Source organism: Papaver somniferum, chromosome 3 (genome assembly GCF_003573695.1).
Source record: "Papaver somniferum cultivar HN1 chromosome 3, ASM357369v1, whole genome shotgun sequence".
Classification (NCBI taxonomy): domain Eukaryota; kingdom Viridiplantae; phylum Streptophyta; class Magnoliopsida; order Ranunculales; family Papaveraceae; genus Papaver; species Papaver somniferum.
The window spans coordinates 91,683,079-91,708,776 of NC_039360.1; the positions used below are offsets into that span (position 1 = coordinate 91,683,079).

The window sequence follows — 25,698 nt, forward strand, 5'->3', positions numbered from 1 at the left end:
ATGAATTTATCTTGTGAGTGTGTTTTTGGGATGAGGAGCTAAACCCATTAGCCGAGACGACGGAGGAAGCCATTGGTAATTTATTGGTATAATTCTAATTTTTATATTTATTTGCAATATTATTATTTGATTATTTGCACGAATTAAAATTGAATTAATAGTTTTTATTGAGTAATTGTGAATTGACTTGATGAAGCATGCTGGGTTTTAGTAACTTTTGATGTTTTATACTTTTTAATTACAATTATTACTTCAAAAACTTATTTGAGGCAAATATTAGAATTGATTTTAAAGATAAAATTGCATAAGAACTATTTAGAGTTTACTATTAAAATGGTCATTGGTGGAATCCTAGTCTTGGTGTTTTTCTCCAAAACTTTGAATTATTTTATTTAGTTGCCTGTTTAATTTAAATCTATAAAAATTGTTTTCTTCACAAGTCTGAAAAGACCCAGTTTTTACTACAACTACAACAACTTTTGATAAACCATCAGTCTGCATCCACATAACCCCTCAAAATAGAACCACCTTTTCCATAGCACAATGGTACGTTTGTGTTACCTCTCAAATACCTGAGAATCCACTTCACAACTTCCCAATGTTGTTTTCCTGGGTTGCTTGCATATCTACTCACTACTCCCACTGCATGTGCAATATCCGGTCTCGTGCACACCATAGCATACATTAGACTCCCAATAGCCGAAGAATATGGTACGTTATACATGTACTCCTTTTCTTCATATGTCTTCGCACACTGCATACTTGAAAGACGAATTTGACTTCCAAGTGAAGAACTAACTGGTTTAGCATTCTACATATTGAACCTTTTCAACACTCGTTCAATATATTCAGCCTGACTAAGCATAAGTACACCCTTAGCTCTGTCTCTTATGATCCTTATACCAAGAATCTGCTTTGCTTCACCAAGATCTTTCATATCAAAATCACTTGCTAATTGTTTCTTCAAATTCTCAACTTCTTGTAGAGATGTTCCGGCAACCAACATATCATCCACATACAGTAGTAATATGATGTAATCAGAATCATTCCTTTTGAAGTAGCAACAATGATCTGCATTACACCGTGAGTAACCACTTCTATGCATGAAGTTATCAAACTTCTTGTACCACTGTCTCGGGGCTTGTTTTAAACCATACAAACTCTTCTTTAGCTTGCACACTATCTCTTCCTTGCCTTTTACTATGAATCCTTCTGGTTTTTTCATGTAAATTTCTTCATATAGGTCACCATGAAAAAAGCTGTTTTTGCATCCAACTGTTCAAGGTAGAGATCTTCAGAAGCCACTAGACTTAACACTACTCGAATAGTAGTCATCTTCATAACTAGAGAAAATATCTCGTTGTAATCAACACCGGTTTTTTGCTGGAAACCTTTCACAACCAACCTCGCCTTGTAGCGAATTTCTCAATTTGCTTCAGATTTCATCCGATAAACCCACTTGTTATGCAATGCCTTCTTACCTCTTGGTAATTTTACTAACACCCTGCCATTCTCATCAAGTGAATTTATCTCATCCTCCATAGCAAGTTTCCACTTGATTGAATCATCAACCGCTAGTGCTTCCTTAATATCTTCAGGTTCGCCTCCATCCGTAAGTAATAGATAATTCAAATCATACCTTGGGTTTGGTTTAGAAGTTATTGACGATCTTCGTACTTCTTGTGAAACTGTAGGAATAACTCCCACTGCAGTAGAAGTCTCTTCAACTTGTACTTCTCTGCCATCAGCAACATCATGCTCTTCTTGTTCCACACTGCTTCCAGAAACATCATCAATATCGATATACAACTCCTTATCGACGTTGCTTGACCTGACATCTTCAACTTGTGCTGTATTCCTTTCCTTGTACAGATCATTCTCATTAAAAGTGACATCTCTACTTCTAATAACTTTGTGACCCTCATAGTCCCAAAGTTTATACCCAAAAGCGTCAATTCCATAACCAAGGAATATACACTTCTTTGCTTGAGCACCTATCTTAGACCTCTCACTGGGACTAAGATGAACATAACCAACACAACCAAAAACTTTCAAATAGGAAAGATTTACCTTTTTTCCAGTCCAAACCTCATATGGTATCTTCATATCTAATGGACTACTAGGCGTCCTGTTAATTAGATAAGCAGCCGTCTCTGTTGCATGTGTCCAGAAGGTCTCGGGCAAACCAGACTGCAACCTCATGCACCTTGCACGTGCATTCAACGTCCAATTCATACGTTCTGCTACTCCATTCTCATGTGGTGTCCTTGGAACTGTCCTCTCCAAACGAATTCCATTCGTAGCACATAACTGTAAGAATTCTGTTTTGTCATACTCACCATCGTTGTCTGACCTTAGACACTTCAACTTCAGACCAGTTTCTGTTTCAACCAAAGCTTTCCACTTCTTAAACACTTCATACACCTCGAACTTATTTTTCATGAAGTAAAGTCACACCTTCCTTGAGTGATCATCAATAAAGGTGACATAATACTGGAACCCGCTGTGAGATGCAACATCAATTTGTCCCCATACATCCGTGTGAACCAAATCAAGTTTTGCACTTCTCAGGTCTCTTCCTCCTCTGCTGAAACTAACTCGTTTTTGCTTTCCAAGAACACAGTCTTCACAAAAACTCATATCAACAGACTTCACCTTAGGTAGATATCCTCCCGAACATAGAATCTTCATGTTCTTCTCACTCATGTGCCCTAATCTTCTATGCCATAAGTTAGTGTCTTCACCACTACTAGCCACTGCTAAAGTAGTTCCATCTGAAGTCCGGTATAGAGTACCGACTCTAACTCCACGAGCTAACACCATAGCCCCTTTCTTTACTTTCCAATTGTGTTTCATTAACACAACTTCACAGTCATCATCACAAACTTGGCCCACAGACACCAAGTTCTTCTTCAAATTTGGAACGTGTCGTACATCCTTCAATTTTCATGTCGAACCATTGACTTTCAAGATCACATCACCCAAACCGATGATGTCGCATGCTTCACCGTCACCCAAGAATACTTGGCCATAGTATCCTTCTTTATAAGAGATCATAATACTCTTATCACTCGTTGCATGGAAAGAAGCTCCCGAGTCTATAATCCAAGACTCATCTTGATTGTCCTCAGAGAGTAGTAGAAAACCTTATGTAATCATCTTCTTGTTATCAACAAGGACCTTCACCGGTTCCGCAGCTGCAACTACGTTGACCTCTTCTTGATTACCTTTGTTTCCACCATTATTAGCACCTTTGTTTTACGGACAATCGCGCTTGAAGTGTCCCACTTTCTTACACGCCCAACATTCAACAACACCTCGAGGTCGAGATTGAGATCTCCCCCTAGAATTCCCTCTAGACTTCCATCTGGATTTGTTGTTGTTGTTGTTCCTATTTGAACTCCTTCCTCTATCTTCATCATGCATACTTAAGGCCGAGCTTGAAGAACTAGAAACATAACCTTGTTTTATTCTTCTCTCCTCTTCAGCGATCAACCTTTGCTGCACATCATCAAGCTTCAACTTCTCGCTCCCTGCAGAATTGCTAATGGTTGTCCTTGCAGTCTCCCAACTCTTTGGTAATGACGACAACAACCGTAAAGCTTGAACTTCATCATCAAAAGTAATATTAACTTTTGAAAGCTAAGAAATAATTTATTTAAACTTCCCAAGATGTGTTGAAATCGCTTCGCCTTCTTGCATCTTCAGATTAAATAATTGTTCACACAACATAATCTTTCCCGAGGCTGATGATTTTTGATACAACTTTTCAAGTTTATCCATAAGATCCTTCGTACTAGTTTCCTCTTGTACGTTATTGTAGACTTCCTCCGTTAGACATCTACGGATAACGACTACACACTTGCGATCAAGAGTTGTCCATTCATCGTCTTTGCGTGCTCCCTTTTTCGCAACTCCACCCAAAGGATCAGCAATGTCTTTCTCATATAGGTAGTCTTCCATCTGAGACTTCCAAAACGCAAAGTTCTTCCCATTAAAAACTTTAACCCTAGCTACCGTACTTTCGTTATTATCACCCATAACTCCCACTCAAATCGTACTACGATAAACCCTAAAGCTCTAACCCGAGCTCTGATACCAGTTGTTAGGATCTTCACGGACCGTCGGACCCTACTTCTGGGCCCGACCACATCGCACCGATTCTGTCCCCACTTGACCACCTGTTACAGCAGCTGTGGGGTTTTAATCTAAAAGGCCTCGGTGCTATGTAAGGAGATGCCAAAGTTTATTAAACGCCATATGTACTCCTCTTATTCCATGTGGGACTATCCTAATTATATATATGTGGTGTTTATCTAGCCACATACTCCAACACCATGGCTGCACCATGAACGCATTTATTTCACTACATCGTCGATTTTATCTTAGAAAACAGCGCCCACATTAAACAAAGAGAGAAGTCAAAAGCACAAAAATAGTACTCCACAAAAAGTGTCCATCGTCCCAACCCCAAGCATTATCTCTTGCGTCGGGATACCCCCTATTAGCGGGTGCCTAAGAATGATCCCGTAGGGGGCCATAGATTCCTTTTGGGGAAATGGGGACCTGCAAATGAAGGGGCATCGCCCACTCGAGCATGAAATCATCAAGCCAAAACATAACGCCAGGCTCAAGAGCACGATTCAAAGGTTTAGTGACTTTTGACCGTTCCCAGCTACTACTAGTACTGGAAAAGTGCAGTTGCTAGCACATGATCATTGTTTCCTAAAAGTCCTTTAAAAAAGAAACAGTGTTCAAAACTCACTAGTCACTATAGCAATAGTTGTTAATTCTAAACAGATTTTAACTTTTTTTTTTTTTTTTACTTATTTAACATTCTGCATCTCCGAGCTAGATAGGCAGCCACAGGAGATTTCTCCTGCTACATATACCCATCTGATGGTAACTTCATCGCATTTTCAGTAAGTTATGCCTGATTTTTCCTAGTTTTGTTAATGACTATGCATGTGAGTTTGTCTTGAGGTTCACTAGGAATAAGACAATAAGATAAATGTCTAAGAGAGTACTAGGAAGACCTCTTTCAAGGTTCAAGGAGCCAGTCATAAAATTTAAATATCAGAATTGCTTTTCAGACAATGAGGTTTGCTCTACAACAACAATGAAGAATCAAATTCAAGAGGGGCTCATTTGTCTTCATTCTTTATTTTGGCCGACTTCACCGCCCTACTGCAAATGTTTATGGTTCTCAGTACCAAATATGAGATTATTTCTACCAGACCATTAGACCACATCACAGCAGCTACCATTGGAAATCATTTGATTAAATCTGGTTCGATCCCTGCGAAATTCTAACTAAAAATTATTTCTCACGAGTAAAAATATAAGAAGCAGTGGTCACAAAAACCTCACTTTCCATAAAAAAATGAAATGATAGCCGACATATAGTCTCGAAATGGCCTTTTTCTGACATGTAGTTTGAGTGATAGCATCATGAAATTAAGGTTCAATATTTGTTTAATGTTATTGATCCCAGGATTATATATAACTTTGCCTAGTGTTAAAATTAACAGAAAAAAAAAGAGCATGAGAGGATGTTATTCTGTTAAAGCAGAGAAGAATTGATTATAGGATAGTTGAAATTGAGATGTCGGAGTAAACTGTTGCATCAACTATATCATTCCGATGATCCTTATTCTCTGAATCAATAATCTCTTTATTAGCAATAGCCATATCCACTGGAACGAGCAAAGAAGCGCCTAGATTTTCTTGTATTGTGGTTGCGAGCCTCCGAAATCAACTAAAATTTCCATCCCTAATCTGGTCATAAGAACCTTATTCAAGTATGAAACCAATCCTATATTTGTTAGTTAAATTCACCATAATAATGTTATTCAGAGGAAAAACTTCAGTTTAATTACTATGTTGATTTCTTGCAACCGTTTGTTCCGTCATTTTTTATTTTTTTTTGTACTTTCTTTGCTTTTTGAACCCATGTACAAATGAATACAAGTGTATACCATATCATTTAACAGCACTAGAAATTGAAACCACAAACAAAGAATTTTGAAAACTGGTGTTGAGAAGGGGTTGGGTATGATTCCAAGACCGAAGATTGCAAGTTGGTACGCATAAAGAGCTGTTTAGCGAAAGCTTTTCTGAAGCCAAGGGCTATTCATAAAAATCAAATCCATGGCTTACAAATTCAGTATACCAAGTGCAAAACTTGGTTCAATCCATAAAACAACTCTCTTAACATCAAGGGAAACAAATAAACACTTCATTCCAGTGGTATTCTTATCACTCGACAACACAGAAAGCACACAGTTAAACCAACCTGATTCACTGATTCAAAAATGAAGCTACCCATTTTGTCAATTCTACAGATTCCTCGCAATATGGATCAAAAAGATGGAAAACATGAGCTTTCCCCTTTGTCTCCTTAATCTCCCTTCTCCCATCCCATCCGCTCTTCCCAAGTGTTTTGTAGTAAAGCAAACCCCTATGCTTCAACACATCATCCTCTGCAATACAAACCAGAACCCTGTCACAACCCAGACCTAACAAGCTTGGCGCTCCGTTTGCAAATGGATTGATCCTTGGATCGTCGTTACCCAGTGTAGACGACGGACACGCGTATAACCAAGTCCTTTCGCAAATTACGTTCTTCTCTGAGTCAAGTTTTTCGACCCCAATCCTTTCTTTACCCCAAAAGAAAGGTTGAATCAAAACTATACCAAGAAGCTTGAAATGATCACTACTACAGGAACCGTCGGATAGTTGTCCAGTTTGCATGGCCATGTTGTGTGCGATAGTGGAGCCTGCACTGTCGCCAGATAAGAAAACCCTATTGAAATCGACATGATCATTCAACCACGACTCAGTTCCTTCTCCCTTGGAATGAGAAATCACCCACTAAATTGCTTCCCATGAATCATCAAATGCTATTGGAACAGGATGTTCAGGAGCTAATCTGTAGTCAACGGATACTGCAACGACATTAGCTTCTGCAACTAATGAGTTGATGAATTGATGGTGAGAGACGGAAAAGGCTGATCCAGCACAAAAACATCCACCATGAAAGTAAATGACAAGGGGTAGTTTCCTTTGATCATTCAGGACTTTGGGAAGATACAGTCTTGCTGATAGACTCGGATTAATCGAAACATCTTTTGATGCGACACCCGTTTGGGTATCAACTGACGCAGGAACTTCATCTGTAAATAGATGTCTAACAACTTCTCCATTTTTGTATACTGTTAGGAAGGGTAGAAACTCATGATCCACATCTGGGTCAATGTTTGAAGCCATTGAAAAGATCGAGAGAGAGAGAGGTTGGTTGTCATTCATAATGTTGGGTACCATGTTTTATACATACGTATGGATTAAGAATGCAAATTTAATACAGTATTATGTTATTATTATCAGGACATTCGATCACATTCGATCGTGTAGCTAATCTTTTTTTGGGAACATTATGGACAGCTAATTTTGTACTAGTATTACAAATTTACAGCCTCCCAGCTAAACAGTATATATTCTGTTAATTGGTAAAAGTAAAATAGCCTTACAGACAGCTAATGATCAGATGTTAACTCCACAGTGCATAACCCTGCTGCTTATGCATTTAAGAACCACAGTTTCAACTGGTGGTATACCCTCCTGTCACTCCTTCTTGTATTAATTGCTGCTCTCCAGAAGTTTTAGTCGTCTGGTTTTCTTTTTAGTTTCTTGTTTTTCCTTTTTCATGCAGCAACAAAAGCTAATTTTTTTTTAGTAAGTGCCATTTCAAGCTAATACACAACTCAAGTGTGTCTGCAAGTCATGGTTCATCCTTTTTAGTGACTCCAATTTTGTTGTCATGCACCAGAATGATATTCAAATATTGGCTTCTTGCAACTGTTAATTGAAGCTACATTTTATCCATGAATGATATTTAAATGTTGGCTTACATTGAAACCACAAACAAAGAATTTGAAACCCGATTCATAAGTTTGGTTAATGAAGGGGTTGGGCATGATTCTGAGCCCCAAGATTACAAGTTGGTACACATAGAGCTATTTGAGTAAATATTTTTATGAAGTCAAGGCAAGGGATATTCCTAAAGATCAAATTCATGGAAAAGCATTCCAGACAAAATGCCTTGTATACTTAACGGAGTTGTTCGTTGGCTTATAAATTCAGTATACCGCCTGCAATACTTGGTTTCTTTTGTTTTAAAGGAGGAGAGGTTCCATCAAGTGTCGCAACCAAAAGATTTTTTTCAGGATAATAATGGTAATGACACACATATGATTTGACAAATAAACACTTTAATACAGTGGTGTTCTTATCACTCGACACCATAGAAAGCACAAATACAGTTAAAATCATAAACCACCCTGATCACCTTATTCACTGATTCAGAAATGAAGCTATCCATTTTGTCAATTCCAGAGATTCTTCACATGGATCAAAAAGATGGAAAACATGATCTTTCCCCCTTGTCTCCTTAATCTCCCTTTGTCCACCCCATCCGCTCTTCCCAAGTGCTTCGTAGTAAAGCAAACCCCTGTCCTTCAACACATCATCCTCTGTAATACAAACCAGAACCCTGTCACATCCCAGACCTGACAAGCTTGGCGCTCCGACTGCAAACGGATTGATCCTTGGATCGTCGTTCCCCAGTGTTGACGACGGACACGCGTATAACCAAGTCTTTTCAGAAATTACGTTCTTCTCTGGACACCCCAATCCTTTCTTTACCCAAAAGAAAGGGTGAATCAAAGCTATACCAAGAAGCTTAAAATCATCACAGAGTTGTCCAGTTTTCATGGCCATGTTGTGTGCAATAGTGGAGCCTACACTGTCACCAGATAAGAAAACCCTATTGAAATCGACATGATCATTCAACCACGATTCAGTTCCTTCTCCCTTGGAATGAGAAATCACCCACTGAATTGCTTCCCATGAATCGTCAAAAGCTATTGGAACAGGGTCTTCAGGAGCTAATCTGTAGTCAACGGATACTGCAACGACATTAGCTTCTGCAACTAATGAGTTGACAAATTGATGGTAAGAGGCAGAAAAAGCTGATCCAGAAACAAAACATCCACCATGAAAGTAAATGACAAGGGGTAGTTTGTTTTGATGATTTAAGGCTTTTGGAAGATAGAGTCTTGCTGGTAGACTCGGATTGATCAAAACATCTTTTGATGCGACACCAGTTTGGGTATCAACTGATGCAGGAACTTCATCAGTAAATAGATGTCTAACTACTTTTCCATCTTTGTATACTGTTAGGAAGGGTTGAAACTCATGATCCACTTCTTGCTCAATGCTTGAAGCCATTGAAGGAGAGGTTGATTGTCAGTCATAATGTTGGGTACCATATTTTTATACAGGCGTATGGATTAAGACTGCAAACTTATACTATTATACTCCCTCCGTCCCATTCCTAAGTGACCTATTTGAAATTTGCACAATTTTTAAGGCAAGCAAGTAAAATATTACTTTTAAGCATTTTTTACAATTATACCCTTATGAATAATAACTATCGAAATTTAGAAATGGTTTACCTCTCAAAATACTCCACGGATGTTCGCAAACTTAATACCATTGAAAAGCATTTTAAAACACCTACGTAACGAATATAAACATGCCTATCAAATTATGCATATTTCGTATATTCTTTATAATTAACTAAAAGGATAATTCCGGAATATCTCATTGTTTAATGATATAGGTCACTTATCATTGGGACAAAATCTAAAATCAAATAGGTCACTTAGAAGTGGGACAGAGGGAGTATTATTATTATTATTATCGAAAATGTTGATTTTTTGGTAAAAAGAAAGAGCCTCTACGGCCAGTTGATGGTGTAGACTCAAATATTTGCCAAGTGATTTCACCAATCTGACAAGTTTAAGTTTAAGTTTACAGTGGACTAAATTTTTAAGTTTACAGTGGACTAAATTTTGGCATATTCCCCGAGGACCCCCATAGGGGTCTAATGTGGGCGTGGTTCAATTTCATCTTCTCTTCAACTAATTAACTCTGAACCTTCGTTAGTTGCAATTTGATTATACTAAGCCTAATTTCTTCTGAATTTTGATCCTAATAATCTTGTAACTAATTAAACAACTTGATTCCAACTGACTCGGCTGATCTAGGTTTTATTTTCTCACCCTATTTCTCTCATCAATTCCTTGACTTCTAGTATACATCATACACATTAGCGTTATTTACAACTAAATCTGATATGGTAACAAATTGAATAAAATAATGGATTACTTCATTTTATTTGTTTTCTTTCTTCTTTTTCTCCTTCGGGTGGACTACAGATTTACTCTTTAATAGAACAATTTGATGAGCCTATGCAAAAATCTGTTGTATGACAGTCTCCGCATTCCCATTGTACTCGGCCAGAAGATGGATCGCATCAGCTCTAGGCAAAGCCAAGAATTCCTGGAGAGAATTGAAAAAAAAAGGAAGAATTCAGAGGTTGCAACATCTAGGATATAAACAGCTATAAGACCATAATCAAATTTGACAAAAGCCACTAGAGTTCTCAGGAAGGATAAACATAAAACTTTCATCATAAAACCAGACCATCCGAGAAACGACTCACCATAACTTTGAGTATAGCACTTTCATCACAGATAACATCTCCGGGAGAAACCTGAGAGGGACTGCTACTATCTTCCAGCATTCTGCTACTTGAAGATACTGTAACTTGGGAAGACCCAGAGGTGTCAGCATCAAGATTTATGTTGGATTTAGATTCAGTAAGTAGGGAAGTGTTAATATCCTTCAAAGAATCGATCTTCAGAAGTCCTTCGAAACGGTCTTTACACATTTGAATTTTAAACCACTCATTGTGTGAGTGAATCGTTGTTCTCACTATCTTCATAAGCTGTGGTTCTTCTATGCCAAGCCTCCTACCTAATGCCACCTACATTTGGATCACATGCAAGTCCGGTAACGATTTTATGTTGCAACAGAGAAGAGAGAACTAAGAAAATTTTACACGTTACAGTATTAACCTGGACGAGATAAACCAATTCTGGAAACTGCTAATAATCAACCACTCACTAGCATTACATAAAGCAGTCAAATCATGTCAACAAGCTAACCTGGAGCGAAGTTGCAAGGAGAGACAGAGGTACTCCTTTGGTAAGTGGATCTTCATTGGGTCCCATTAAAGCCAAGAAGAGGGTCTCCTTCAAAGGTTTAAGCAAAGTTGCATTGCTAGCTGTTGAAGGACCTAAAAATGCTTTTGCAACCTTTATAGCTTCATCACGATCACCAGAGCTAACCAACTTAAGAAACTCGACCTGAAGCACCACAGAGGTCAATGTGTGATGCCATCAACTAAACCATCAAGCTCTACTTTCTTACTACCTCTGTTTCAAAAAAAGAGAGGCTGGTTTCATGTACAAATTACATATGAAACCAGCCTATTATTTTGAAACGAAGGGAGTATTTTTCAAGGATGGAGGCCGTATATCAGGGTAAATATAGGAATAATTACCTGCTTAAGTTGAAATAGAAGATCAGGATTGTGCACAAAGAAGTTAGGGTCCAGGGCATTGATCTCCTTTACAACCTCCACGGTCATTCCCTTACTCGCTAATTCCTTCATCTCCAGCACAATATCATATTTGTACTCCTCCCCAATGTGGAAATTCTCTGAACCAGGACGTTTTACTGAAACCTACAAAAACAAAAATAAATAAATAAGTAAAACACAAAGGTGACGACTAACAAGTTCAGGGTATGAAGAGATATGATCATCTTTCTAAACAGGAAGTAAGAGCCAAAACTGTAAGTTGTGGTTTACAAAATTGAGCTACGAACTGAAAACCCAGTTTTGGAAGTCAAAACACCTGTTTTTCATCTGACATGAATATATCAGCAGCATGGTCACGGTCGCTAAGCTTTTGCTTGCTGGTCCCAGTAAGAGAAATATCAGGACCAACTTCTAATCCCTCATTCCTACCTCTCCACCTCTTACGTCCACTCCTTTCTCCAGTCCCATGACCTCTGTTCTTCTGAAAGTTTTTAAAGTTTTCAGGACTACTTGTGCTGCAATCTTCTCGATTGCTTTCTGTCTCATATGCAACTCGCCGTTCGACATCACCACCCCGCACGTTCATTTCTTGAGTGCCAATTGAATCAGGATTGCAAACAGAAGTTTCACCATCGGAGTCCTTACAAGGCTGCACATCCATGTTGATGGAGCAATCTAACGAGGAACCATTGGAAGGATCAGGTTCACACGTAATTGAAGATCTACCAAGACTTTGCATGTCTGATGCTGGAAAACCATAATATTAGTTCATAAGAATGGGCATATGCGTAAACAGTAAATGGCGAGGTATTATAACATAAAGTACCATGTCCTGATGAAAGCCCACATTCCACAATACCCCTATAGACGCAATACTCATGGACAAGATCATCAAGTACTGAGACATCCATTCTCATCCGGCACAATTCATTCTGTAATAAATAAGCAGCGCAGACAGGTTACAGTCCATATAAGCATCTGAAACCATGTTGCAATCACAGGAGAGATGGACAGTACAAATGAATGGGAAGAAACAGCAAGTATCATCAGTGATGTATCATAAACCGTACGGCTAAAATCAATTCAAACCTACACTAATCTTGTTCTTATTAACTCGCTTTTGGTTTGAAGTGTATGATTCAAACATCAAAATGTTAAAAGAGTCATTAATGGGACGATTCAGGCCTACCATGTTGAAGCATGTGAATGTCTTTTTTCTGCCTCTTTTCTTCCATTGTTAATGACACCAACATCCTTTTGTTAAGGGTATATTTGGTGTTCCATACAAGACAAGGTCATCTACCAAGATCAAGATACCAAGATCAAGATACTGTTCTTTCGTAAATGATGACATGGATGCTGATGTTGACAAGAAAATGATGATCGACTTATTAACCATACCGATGAAGAATGAAGAACAGATAGATGAATTAAACTCATCCTATACTTCTAGATGCTTTGTATCTCGACTGTTTTTAGACGTTAGAATAGTTTCTTTATCTCGTATTGCCTTTTTCTGAATCTAATATATATGTTCATTTTAAGTTCTAATTTAAGTTTTTTATGTATCCTATGATTCACCATTTAACATCCTTGAACAACACATATATTAACCAATGTACTAAAATCATGATTACATACAACGTTTCCCGTCTTACACAACAGCTTCTAGCAAATATCAATATGCCATACTACAGTCATGTTGGGTTGAAACCTGATTTTGGAAAACAATCCCACCATAGCTTAATATCCAGGAACCAGTTGTACATGTTTAGCTCTTAACTTCTTATTGAGTTTATACTGTTATCATGATTGTATATAACACTATCTGTAACATCAACCTATTACCCAAACTCCTAATCCTTCATAAAACTACAAAACCAATTTCCTCTAAGTCTAAAATTGCCTATTAAGGACGGCAAATAACACTTAATGATGAAAAACCAAGTAACAAAACAAAAGTGAAGCAAATACAAAACAATTTTTAACTATATAGACAGAAACTGGTGAACCTTAAAAGCCTGAAACAAATCTCCTTTAGCAGATCGCAAGCTGTCAATAGCCCCTTGTCTTGTAAGATCAACAGCATGAGCAAGCGCTTGCACATCCACCTGAATTTAAAACCAAAAGATCATGGCGCAACTACAGAAAATGGCACTTAAGATTGACAAGGGAACCTTTTCTATTCATTGCTCTGCAAAAAAAATCCTTTACCTCATCAAATGGAGGTGCCTCTAGCAAGCTTTCTTGTGGAGTAGGAGCTGGGTCTCGTTCTTCAATAAGCAATCTCTCGGTCAGATCTGAAACAGGTGATGAAATGCCTTGGCGAAAGCAAAATCCTTTGTGTATGCTGTATGGTTGCAAGACAACAAATAATATATCACTAGCTCAAAGATGAGACTTGGGCTTTTACTTTCCGTTAGCAAACAATGGAAGAACAGACAAATGCAGGTGACTACCTTATCAAGTATCTCAATGTCATAGAAAAGATTGGGTCGAACGCTTGTAAGTGAACTCGAAGAACCGATGATAACAAGCCAGCAATGTCAAAGCGCCTCTTTTCAGACCACTGAAACGAAAATAACTTACTTTTATAATTATCATTTCAATTATTATTGCTATAGAAAGCACCATCCAGATTGGTTATACAGATATGAATATGGCTGTCAAGCACAAGCTGCAGAACAGTGGTATCGGTTGCCAAATTCAGCATAGTAAAGAAATTCAGATTCTGAGTCATGTGGATAGTTGATTAAACCTACATATGTATACACTAAAAATCATCTACTAACTGCTACAGATACACTAACAATCAAATAGGCACACTATCAGCTTTTACAAGCAACTCCAAATCAAATACATTGAAATACACCGGATGAATTTTTATTTCAATGTTCTGCACCCAGTTTTCAGGCACCATCCTCTTCTTCACCCCTCTCCCTTTACATTCCATAATTTCCTATTAGTCTCTTAGTTGTGTCCAGCAGTGTGTCCGTGAGTAACTGACACATACCGCATACTCCTCCTAGAATATAAAAACAGCACTACATATTCCTATCTATCTTGATAGTTGCACCTGACTATGTGTACTTAACTGATAAACATAATGCTCAAGCTTAAGAAAAGTATCCCCCTCCCATTCAGCTAGCAGTCTTTATGAGTTCTGTTTCCCTCAATCCTCCTTCTACCTCAGTTTTATGACTAAGGGACATGTTTCTCTTATGTGATTTGACACACACAGATTTAATAAAACTCAACCATACTATCAGGAGAAGACATAAAAAAAACAGCTTACACACCTCATTAGCCACTGGAGAAGTCTGATCGTCTTTGTCGAATATCAACGCCAAAAGAACATGCTTAAACTCCTCATACGCTTCCTTAATCACAAATCCACAAACATCATACCCTAAATTATTACCACACTATCTCCAGTGCACATTAATCAAAACACTAATTTATCCTGGAACAATCAGCTATAATAAATAGTAAAAAACAAATACCGGATAAGCGTCTAAAGCACAAGGAGCAAGAACTGTTCGAATGCAATCAATGGCAGCATCGCGATCCTTAGTTGTGCCTCTTCTTAATAGTTCAATAAATTTCTACAAAAAAAAAAAAGAAGACACCAATTAGTAATACGACAGTGAAATCTAAAATAATCAAAATAATTTGGCACTGCATAAAAATTTACCTGTTTCTGCAATCGAAAAAGAAGACGGTGATCATCAAGAACAAAAGGAGCATGAATTCGAAGAAGACTAATCGAAGAATCAATGTCACCGATCTCAATAAACTTTCTGATTTGACGAATTACTAAACGAGAATGATAACCAGAAGATGAAGGAGAAGAAGATTCAGTGCAATCTTCGAGTAAATTCTCAGATTTAGCAAAATTGATAATAAGAGAATCTAGGGTATCCCAATTAACTGGTGTGGAATCCATTCTCACACTAGAGATTTAGAGAAAGCGAGAGATGTACAGGAACTTATCGTCGTTGGATTTGTAAGGGCAAAAAGTTTTATTTTCTCAGCGCAGGGAACAAACAATGGCGGCGAAAAGAAATTCTGAGATAGTAGGATAATATATTTATATGTTTAATATTCTGGAGTGCCGATAGAGTTTCGACTACTGTGTGTATGCTTGTAGTTGCTCCACGTGTACTAAGTGATTTCAGTGTACATCTTTGTAGTCCCGACTTTTCTTTTCTTTTTGGAAGCAATTTTTAGTCGTGACTTGGGGGTACCTATCTAACATTCAAGCACAACATGGCTCTCTCATCCCAACTCAAGTAAATAGTTGAATCGGCATGGGAGCAACAACAAGATAGTGAACCTATCTTAGACCTCCAACTAAAATTCATAACAACCGGACAAACCCTCTTAGAATGGAACAAACAAATCTTTGGACACCTACCAACTATGATTAAGAAATCAACAGTCAAGATAAACACATGCACAACATCAATGTGCAACCCAATCAGGTCCTGCCCTGGATCTCTGGCTTCATCAAGAAAAACAACTAAGAATAGATCATGTAGAACTCTTACAATGTCATGCGACATACTGGCAACAAAGATCTAGAATTCAATGGTTACAATCTGGTGATCTCAACACAACTTTCTTCCATACTGAAGCTACCATCCACAGAGCCTGTAACAATATATAACAAATACAAGACCCACAAAACAACTGGATTGACAAGAAGGAAGACGTTGTTCAACTCATTCTAGATCACTACACTCAGCAATATACGACACCGCCTACAACGACTAATTAAGATCTCTTCACAAATATCAGACCAAGATTAACTCCCATACAATCAAACCTACTCATAAAGGAAGTAACTACAACGGAAATCAAACAAGCTCTCTTCTCCATTAATTCAGAAAGTGCTCCAGGTCCAGATGGCTACACAAGTAAGTTCTTCAAAGTTTTCTGGGAAACAACTCATCACCAATTGATAGAAATGGTTCAGAGTTTTTTTAATAACCTAAATATCCACCCTCTAATGAATCACACAAACATAACACTAATACCTAAAATCGACCATCCATCAAAACCATCCCAGTTCAGACCCCTAGCACTCTGCAATGTCACTTATAAAATCATTTCAAAAATTCTAGTCAACCGAATTAGGCCACTTCTCCCATTCTTAATAAGCCCTTACCAAAGTGCTTTTGTCCCACAAAGATCGATACACGATAACATAGCGATAGCTGGAGAACTCTTCCATCATATCAAAACCTCTAACCTAACCAAAGATCCAAAAATAGCTCTCAAACTTGATATCCAGAAAGCCTATGATAGCTTAGACTGGGGATTCATCAAAACGTCATTTACAAAACTTGGATTTCCATCTGCCTTTATAGACTACATTATGCTATGCGTCACAACAGTTACATACTCAATCAACATTAATGGTACCCCCCATGGCTACATAACCCCAACTAGAGGTATTAGACAAGGAGACCCCCTATCTTCCTATATTTTCATTATATGCGCCGAAATCCTATCTACAAATCTGGGAAACCTACAAAACCAAAAGTCAGTTCGGGGACTCAAAATATCAAAAAAAAAAAAAAAGCACCACCCATTATTCATTTAATGTATGTGGATGACTTACTAATCACATATAAAGCTTCCAATCAAAGTAACCAAAGCCTTAAAACCCTCCTGCACTCCTATAGCACTTCTACAGGGCAGACAATTAATACTTCTAAATCGGTAATAATCCATCACCCAAATCTAGACCCGACCAAAATAAACGAACTTCAATAATTATTTAATATGCCGACTACTTCTAAACCTCCAATCTATCTAGGAGTACAATTCAAACAAGTAAGGGCTTCCAATCAAACCTTCGCTCCCCTTCTACAAAGATTAGCCCGAAAAGTCAGAGGATGGATGACAAAATGCTTAACTCCAGCCGGAAAACTCACTCTCATCAAAACCTCCCTAATTCCCACTTTAAACCACATTATTCAAACACAAAACCTACCCAGCAATATTCATAAACAAATAGATCGTATCACCAGGAATTTTTTCTGGGGACATGACTCAACCATTAAAAAACTTCACCCTATAGGATGGGATAAAATAACAAAACCAATTTCCGAAGGAGGATTAGGAAAAAGGAAAAGCAGTGATCATAATAAGGCACTACTCATGAAGAGAATCTGGAATCTACATGAACAACCTAACTCTATCTTCGGAAGTCTTTTCAGTGCAAAATATCTCAACCAACAACCGATCCTACATGGCATTAACTCCATACCATCCTCCTCCAGTCCTTAATGGAGACAACTAGAAACAATTGTCCCTACCATGCAACAATTGATATTCTACCGTATTGGTAATGGATTATCAACTCCAATAGAAGCCAATTGGATACCACATTCAACAAACATAGACCAATCACAATGCTACCCAATCCGAATGGTAGCAAATATCATAGACCCAATTACTCACTCATGGGATCACGAAAAATTAAGCTCCCTTCCAAATACCATAAACCAAAAAATAATAAACATCCACCTACCCCAAGATGCCCCTCAGGAAAAAATTATCTGGCCACACTCAAAATCTGGAAACTACACAACCTCATCGGGATACAAATGTCTAACCCATGGTCAACCAACTCACGCTCCTCTACCACCCACCAAATTATTATGGACTTTACCATGTCCACCAAAAATTCGGCTTTTCCTGTGTAAAGCCATCAATGAAGGATTACCAACTTTCTCTCTCTTACACCACATCCATCTGACTAATTCAGACATATGTCCCAAATGCAACACTGATCCAGAATTAGCAAGCCACCTTCTAATTCACTGTCCAACAACAACCACCACTTGGAACAACTTACTCACTCAACTATTATCATCAAACCCCATTCCCCCCTCCACTTTCTCCATTACACCTCAGACGACCATTTCACAAATCCTGCAACAACCTGCATCAACTTCTGTAATCTCCTCTTTCTGTTTTCTATTCTGGACCTTATGGCTAGCTAGGAATAACCTAATATACCAACAAAAGCAAACAACTTCGGAAGAAATCCTAGAATGAGCACAAAAACTACAACAAGAATACTATGGAGCAATACATTCTTCACCACCAATCATACCAGGAGATGCACCGCTATTTAACCATCCAACGAGAGACAAAAGAATTTCAACAATATCGATAGGATGGTCAATCCCACAAATCAATTGGATTAAGATTAACACAGACGGAGCAGCTAGAGGTCAACCGGGATTTGCGGGGACGGGATTTATATGCAGAGATTCTGGCGCACAAAGTTTAATGGCTCTAGCCCAACCACTAGGAATCACGACTTCCTTAATTGCAGAAACCCGGGCTCTGCTATTAGCATCAAGAACAGTAATAGAAAGGTAATGGCCAAGAGTTCTCTTCGAAACCGATTCATAGAACCTTATGGGATTCATCAATTCCTCTATCCCACCATCTTGGCACATATCGGAATGATAGAGGAAATAAAATCCAAATTTCGACAAATCCCACAGGCGGTTATTCAGCACAACTATAGGGAAGGAAATCAGGCGGCAAACGGGTTAGCCAATCATGCAGCGGATGGAAGTCAAACAGGGAATCTATCAACTAAAATATGGGACCAGACAATCCCATCTTTTATTAGTCAATTCTGTTCCATGATTCTGTGGGCAGCACATACCCACGATAAATCGTAACCTAACTCCTTTTATTTATCTTCATGCTTCAAAAAAAAAAAATTCAAGCACAAAACTGTTTGTTCTAAGGCTAATCCCTATGGGCTAGATTGGCCAAAAAGTGTTGCAAATCATAAAAAAAAAGTGTGAGAAAAAAGTTAACACTACTTCTCTCTCCTTGCTAGTGCTCGCAGTCCAACTAGCAGCGAGATCGAAACGCTGAATGATTCAGCGCTCAAAAAGTGGTCCCAACGCTGAATGGTTCAGCGCTCACAAAAATCACACAGATCACAAAAATCACAAAATTTGATCTGACGGCTGAAATTTAAAACGCTGAACCAAACAACGCTGGATAGTGGTCCCAGATGACGTGGACCGCTAATCTAGCTGCTAGATTAGCCATACCATAGGAGTTAGGAGGTTGCCCTAGCTGACGTGGATTGCTAATCTAGCTGCTAGATTAGAAGACCATATGACTTAGCCTAAGCTTGTTTTATATCATTTTCAACTTCATTATTACTCCGTATTAGTTAATACAAATAGCTAATTCAGTCTAAGATTTTTATTTTATTTTTTAGATGACACTTATAAGACATTTTTGTTATATAGTTTGGCATAGAAAAGCATCCTAATTTCTACTAGTCTATGGGTCAAAGTCATCAGACTAGTACCACTCTGTTCTTTCAGGGTTCAGTTTCCATAAGAACCAATATGCTCAATATGTTAATTTGTAATGTAGTTCCAGCAGAATACACTTTAATGTAGTTTCAGCATGCCTCAGAGCAGCATTTTACAAGCTCGCTTGAATTACTTAAACTTAGTGTTTACAGGATGCGAGTTAGCCATTTATTGTTTCTTGGTGGTCTGACGAAATTGAATGCCATGTAGTACTCTGCTAAACCCACAGTACATTCTGGGCTTTGTTAATTGTAAACCACGTAAAGGTTCAGAAAGTTCTCAAGGATTCCTAGTATGTTCTTACCAATGACTAATCCCTAAATTTGACCCTTAGACCGACAGAAATTAAGATGCTTACTCCAATCAAGGACGTAATGTACATGTTAATGTCTGCGTTACAACAATAACAAAACAATCCAGCTGGACTGGTGAGGGAATGCACGTAATAGCAGCCCACAGTATACTGCGGCATCAATCAGATGACTTAGGTGGCTTTGTGAGTTCAATGTACAGGCATATAATGATCAGATGAGTTACAGCCCTGCTCTTGATTGATTAGCGTAGTAGTAACCGGGAAAGCTTGTGACTAGAGCTTGCAACCCATTGGCCTTACTTCTGAAGTTTTTGTAGCAAAGAAAAATATCATTACCTGTTTATTGCGAAGGAAAGAAAAAGCTTAAAATAAGCCATAACAGGTAATCCCTGTTACAGGAAAAGTGATAAGGACACGGAATTGAAATTCAGGATTCACAAAAAGGAAAGTTTCAGTATCTTTCTCAACTGTCTCGCACACGCAATCCCCATTGCATTGATGCATAAGAGCAATTCAAACATAAAAAGTTTCATAAGCACGTCAAATTGGCAACCAATATAACTAAGAAAACAACTCAAGAACATAAAATTTTCCTGTGGGTTCCCTAAGAACTAGTTTTCTCTTTGTAATCATAAATAAATAAAGGATGTGTAGGATCGAGCAAGAGAGAGGAGAGCACACGCGGAAATAATAAAACGATTACATTGATAATTAGTTTTGGTGTACATTAACTCATGGCTAAAGAGCCTACTTATAGTCTCACAAACTTGACAATCACTCAAATTACTTTCTAATAAAATAAAACTCTAAAAAAAGCACACTTTCCTAACATAACACAAACTCTAAATATAACTCTTCTTGAGCTCTCTAGAACTCAAAATACCATATCTTGGTTTAACTTCCAACATCCTCCCTTAAACCAAGATATCATTTAACAAGAATTCTGTAACCCTCTTCTACTCCTCATCTTCTTCTATTGATCGACGTTAGTACGTCCTTGTCTTTTCTCATTTTCGATTCCTCTTCTTCCATAGATAAACGTTAACACGTTCTTGTCTTTTCTCATTCTTCTTCAAATAAACCACCAACAAACCCTTACTCCTTGATACTCGATAATAGCTCATCCCAACTTCATGATCACACCGGAATTCCGTCAATCAAACTCAAACTCAAATAAAAAACAAAGCACAAACATCAAACTAACTAAAAAACGAAACTCAAACAAAAAACCAACTAAAAATGAAGCAATCTTCTAATTTTGCTTAACAACAATCTTCATACCATCGCAACCAGCACAAGTTTCTTTCACTTTCTTCTTCATCGCAGCGGAACACCATTTTTAACAAGCTAGAAACACCTCTTTGTGCTCTATTCAACTTGCTAACCAAACACAAAACCAATAACTCATCACCGATCATTATAGCTCACCTTAAATTTTCTTCACCGAGCATTGTAGCTCAAACTCAACACTTGTTTACCCACTTCACTCGCACGATTTTCACTCAACACTTCAAATTCCACCCTGGAATTTCTTCACTTCTCTAGCCAAATCCCCACTGGGATTGCTTCACACAACTCTAGACAAATCCCCACTGGGATTTCTTCACTCAACTTGTAGACTTCACTCGCCTACAATCTTGTTTTACGCTCACAACCTTGTGACGTCTCAAACTCAACAACTCATAGGTATTAACCTCCTTTTGTTGTCTTCTCACACATCACCCCCTGGTGATTACTTCTCTTACTTCACAACCTTACTGTTGTATTTATTTTTCTCTTGTATTCTTTACTTCTTTGTTACACTCACGCTTGTTAGAATCGAAACTTTCACACTTCTTTCACAAGATTCTCTCACAATCTTTCTCTTGTTACGCTTCTGCCACAAGCAATAACTAACACAAAGTCTGCCATACTTTGTCAGGTATTCCAAGTTTCTTCCACAAACTCTTCAACCTTTATTCACGGTTTCCAACATGTTTGAGCTTACACTCTAACACGCCATCCTCCCTTAAGCTCAAACATCACCATCCAACAATCCTTGTCATTCTAAGTCTTTGAATTCGATCAACTTCATCAAACTGTACCAGTCCTTCTTGACTGCAATACCAACTTTGATCTTCTCTTGCGTCTATTTCGAATCCATGACTTAACCCTTCGAAAAACAACCACTCACCCGAAGCTTCTTTCCTCAACTAACATCAAATCTGCTTTCTGCAACGTCTCTGACAGTAAAACTGTCACACTTTTTTTCTGTTATAAACCTTTTGTCACACTTACTCACAAACTGTAGCACTTTCTTCTGTAACACTTGTGTAACTGTTCAACAACAACAGTTCTCCTGCAAGTGTAACACTAATCTTTGTAACACCTAAACTGTTACAAACATTCAATAACACTTACGAACCCATACTCCAAATAACAGCAACAAATCAGTTTTCAACTGATTTTCTCCTGCATAAAAACATGTCCTTCCCTGACTTCTTCTCCGTTAATATTCTTCATGTCCAAATCAGTGTTCATGGTCTTAAACCAAAAGTCCAAAAATCTGTTCACGCCGTCGATCATATACTCACATCAACGATCATCACTAAGCACACAACCACGATCAACCACCAACTCCGATCACCATACTCTGTTCCCGGTGTAACACTGTCTTCTCCATCAACCATGAATCACGTAATCCCATAACTCATCCCCTTTCTTCTCAACTACACGATTTTCCGGATACAATGACTACTTCAACCCGTGAGCATCACCATTCACAACATCACAGAGAATAAACATCGACAGAAACAATCAACAACCGCCATACTCAGTTGCAAACACAACTCATAGCGCACCGAACTCTGTATATCAATCTCTCCATATTGATCGCAGCAACAATTCTTTACGGATTTGTTCAATCAAATCTCGTCCAAAAAACTCCAAACTGTAAACCTTCAACTCGGAAACTCTAACTTCTCATCACCTCCTTCCATCCACCAATCGTCATCACAGTTCCGTTGATTCCAACATCATCTTTTCTTCTACCTGAGCATCATCGTATTGATACATAGTCAATCGACACAAACCCTAGTTTCACCATCTGGTTCCACCTTGGACAAAAATTCCACGGACTTGACCTCAACCAATCAACGAAATATGACAGCAACAACCGATTTCTATTCTTCTGTTCCTCAACTTGTGACCATCTTGGATGCAGGTTTAGGGCAGCAATATGGTACGTCAACAGCACACGAACACTACTCGACAGGAAGCAAGTTACGGAGCAGCGGAACTTCGCACAAGATGAACGCAACATCATGACTTGCAAAACCTTCAAACTTATCGGACCTCTTCAAGCTTTTGAGAAACTCCAACGCGATCAACAATTTTTTTTTTTTTTTTTTTACTTCTCTCAAACCCTAACGCAGCTTCTTCTCCTTTTTAATGAAAAAACAAACTCTCTAACACAAACGAAAAACTTGTTATCTTCTCCAACTCTTTCTCCTTCTCCTCTCCCTTCCTCTGATACCATATGTAGGATCGAGCAAGACAGAGGAGAGCACACGCGGAAATAATAAAACAATTATTTTGGTGTACATTAACTCATGGCTAAAGAGCCTACTTATAGTCTCACAAACTTGACAATCACGCAAAGTACTTTCCTAATAAAATAAAACTCAAAACAAAGCACACTTTCCTAACATAACACAAACTCTAAATAGAACTCTTTATTGGGTTATGGAAAACTTCCTTACCCTCCTTGTGGGAGAAGGGACCATATATATTATTATTATTAATAATCTCTATTAAAGAGAATATCCTTGGTCCGCTAAATATGGTAGAATATAATCTATTACACCCCCTTAGTCTTAGCGGGAGAGGAACAAACACTAAGACTAGTACGAAAACGAAGAAACAATTGTCTAGGAAGACCCTTCGTGAAAATATCAGCGTACTGATTTTCTGATGGAATGTGTAGCACCCGAATGTCCCCAATACGGACGCGTTCACGAACAAAATGAATGTCGATTTCCACATGTTTGGTGCGTTGATGTTGAACCGGATCACCCGACATGTAGACAGCACTCACATTGTCACAATAAACGATAGTAGCCCGTCGTAGTGGTATATGTAGCTCAAGAAGTAAATTCCGGAGCCAAGTCGTCTCGGCCACAGCATTAGCCACACCCCGATATTCAGCTTCAGCACTGGAGCGGGAGACAGTCGCCTGACGTTTGGAAGACCAAGAAACAAGGTTGTCACCCAAAAAAATGCAGAAACCAGAGGTAGATCGTCGTGAATCAGGACATCCCGCCCAATCAACATCAGAGTATGCATGGATGCCAGAAATGGTGGATACAGATAAAAATAACCCATGTTCGATAGTGCCATGGAGGTACCGAAGTATACGCCGAAGCGCCTGCATGTGAGGTTCTCTAGGATCGTGCATGAATAAACATACCTGTTGAACCGCGTAAGATATGTCCGGTCGAGTAAAAGTAAGATACTGTAAAGCCCCAGCCAAACTTCGGTATAGAGTAGGATCCTTAAGAGCTGGTCCAGAGGTAGCGCTAAGCTTGGAGTTGGTGTCGACCGGAGTGGCCACTGGATTGCAGGCAGTCATGGATGCACGAGAAATGATGTACTTCGTATAGAGTGACTGAGACAAAAACAACCCGGAGGATGACCGAGAAGCAGTGATTCCCAAAAAATGATGTAAGGAGCCAAGGTCAGTCATACAGAACTCTTGTTTCATCATGTCAATAAAACGGGTGAGAAGAACATCAGTAGAGGCAGTGAGTATGATATCATCAACGTACAGTAATAAGTATGCCGTGTCCTGTCCTGACCGATAAATAAATAGAGATGGATCACATACACTACCCTGAAAACCACATTGAGTGATGAAAGTCGCAAACCGCTGAAACCATGCCCGAGGTGCCTGTTTGAGACCATAAAGAGATCTACGAAGGCGGCAAACATAATCCGGGTGAGTAGGATCAACAAATCCCGGAGGTTGGTGCATATAAACCGTCTCAGTAAGATCCCCATGAAGAAAGGTATTCTTGACGTCCAATTGGTGAATGGGCCAAGATCTGGAGGTAGCAATGGTGAGAACTGTGCGGATAGTTGCGTGCTTAACAACCGGACTAAACGTCTCAAAGCAATCAACACCAACTTGTTGTGATTTACCGTTAGCGACAAGGCGGGCTTTGTGACGTTCCAAAGTGCCATCTGCATGAAACTTGTGACGGAATAGCCACATGGAGCGAATGATATGAGCACCAAGAGGTCTCGGCACTAGATCCCAAGTGTGAGTTTTCAACATTGCAATATATTCATCTATCATGGCTTTCTTCCAGTTTGGGTCCCTAAGAGCATATAGGTGAGATTTGGGGAGGGTGGAGATGTGGTTTCGGGTTTGAACGTGGAGATTGAGCTTGTTGGAGGGACGGAAAATCCCATGAGAGGCCCGAGTGACAGGGCGAGAGGGAGCAGCAGGAGTGTTGCTCGGGGGGGAG

The 25,698-nt window shown here is 38.7% G+C and overlaps 2 protein-coding genes and 1 pseudogene across 3 annotated transcripts; all 3 read right to left on the reverse strand.

The window, feature by feature from the left end:
• Positions 1-6,300: 6,300 nt before the first annotated feature.
• Positions 6,301-7,269, reverse strand: LOC113359732 (annotated as a pseudogene).
• Positions 7,270-8,199: 930 nt separating this feature from the next.
• LOC113361474 (probable carboxylesterase 2) lies at positions 8,200-9,304 on the reverse strand. The gene has a single exon (XM_026604711.1). It carries the CDS (start codon positions 9,286-9,288, stop codon positions 8,353-8,355), a length of 936 nt encoding a protein of 311 aa, XP_026460496.1. The 5' UTR covers positions 9,289-9,304; the 3' UTR covers positions 8,200-8,352.
• An 804-nt stretch (positions 9,305-10,108) lies between these two features.
• On the reverse strand, positions 10,109-15,556 carry LOC113356814. Of its 2 annotated transcripts, none has more exons than XM_026600043.1 (12): positions 15,204-15,556; positions 15,013-15,114; positions 14,809-14,889; positions 13,969-14,078; positions 13,724-13,859; positions 13,522-13,620; positions 12,336-12,441; positions 11,826-12,256; positions 11,471-11,653; positions 11,073-11,273; positions 10,568-10,891; positions 10,109-10,404 (listed from the first exon to the last, which is right to left on the reverse strand). In XM_026600043.1, the coding sequence occupies exons 1-12, from the start codon at positions 15,453-15,455 to the stop codon at positions 10,312-10,314; spliced, it is 2,118 nt and encodes a 705-aa protein (XP_026455828.1). In that variant the 5' UTR covers positions 15,456-15,556; the 3' UTR covers positions 10,109-10,311. The 2 variants fall into 2 exon arrangements, with proteins under 2 accessions (XP_026455828.1, XP_026455829.1); XM_026600044.1 differs by having other exon boundaries at positions 10,129-10,404; positions 11,826-12,250.
• Positions 15,557-25,698: the final 10,142 nt, after the last annotated feature.

What these genes read in the sequence shown, in the direction of transcription:
- LOC113356814 (XM_026600043.1), bottom strand. Translation starts at nt 15,455, where the DNA reads ATGGATTCCACACCAGTTAATTGGGATACCCTAGATTCTCTTATTATC. An exon ending in ACATTGAGATACTTGATAAG is followed by an intron (nt 13,860 to 13,968) that starts GTAGTCACCTGC and finishes GCAACCATACAG; the next exon opens with CATACACAAAGGATTTTGCT. An exon ending in TCCTTGCAACTTCGCTCCAG is followed by an intron (nt 10,892 to 11,072) that starts GTTAGCTTGTTG and finishes ATCCAAATGTAG; the next exon opens with GTGGCATTAGGTAGGAGGCT.
- LOC113361474 (XM_026604711.1), bottom strand. Translation starts at nt 9,288, where the DNA reads ATGGCTTCAAGCATTGAGCAAGAAGTGGATCATGAGTTTCAACCCTTC.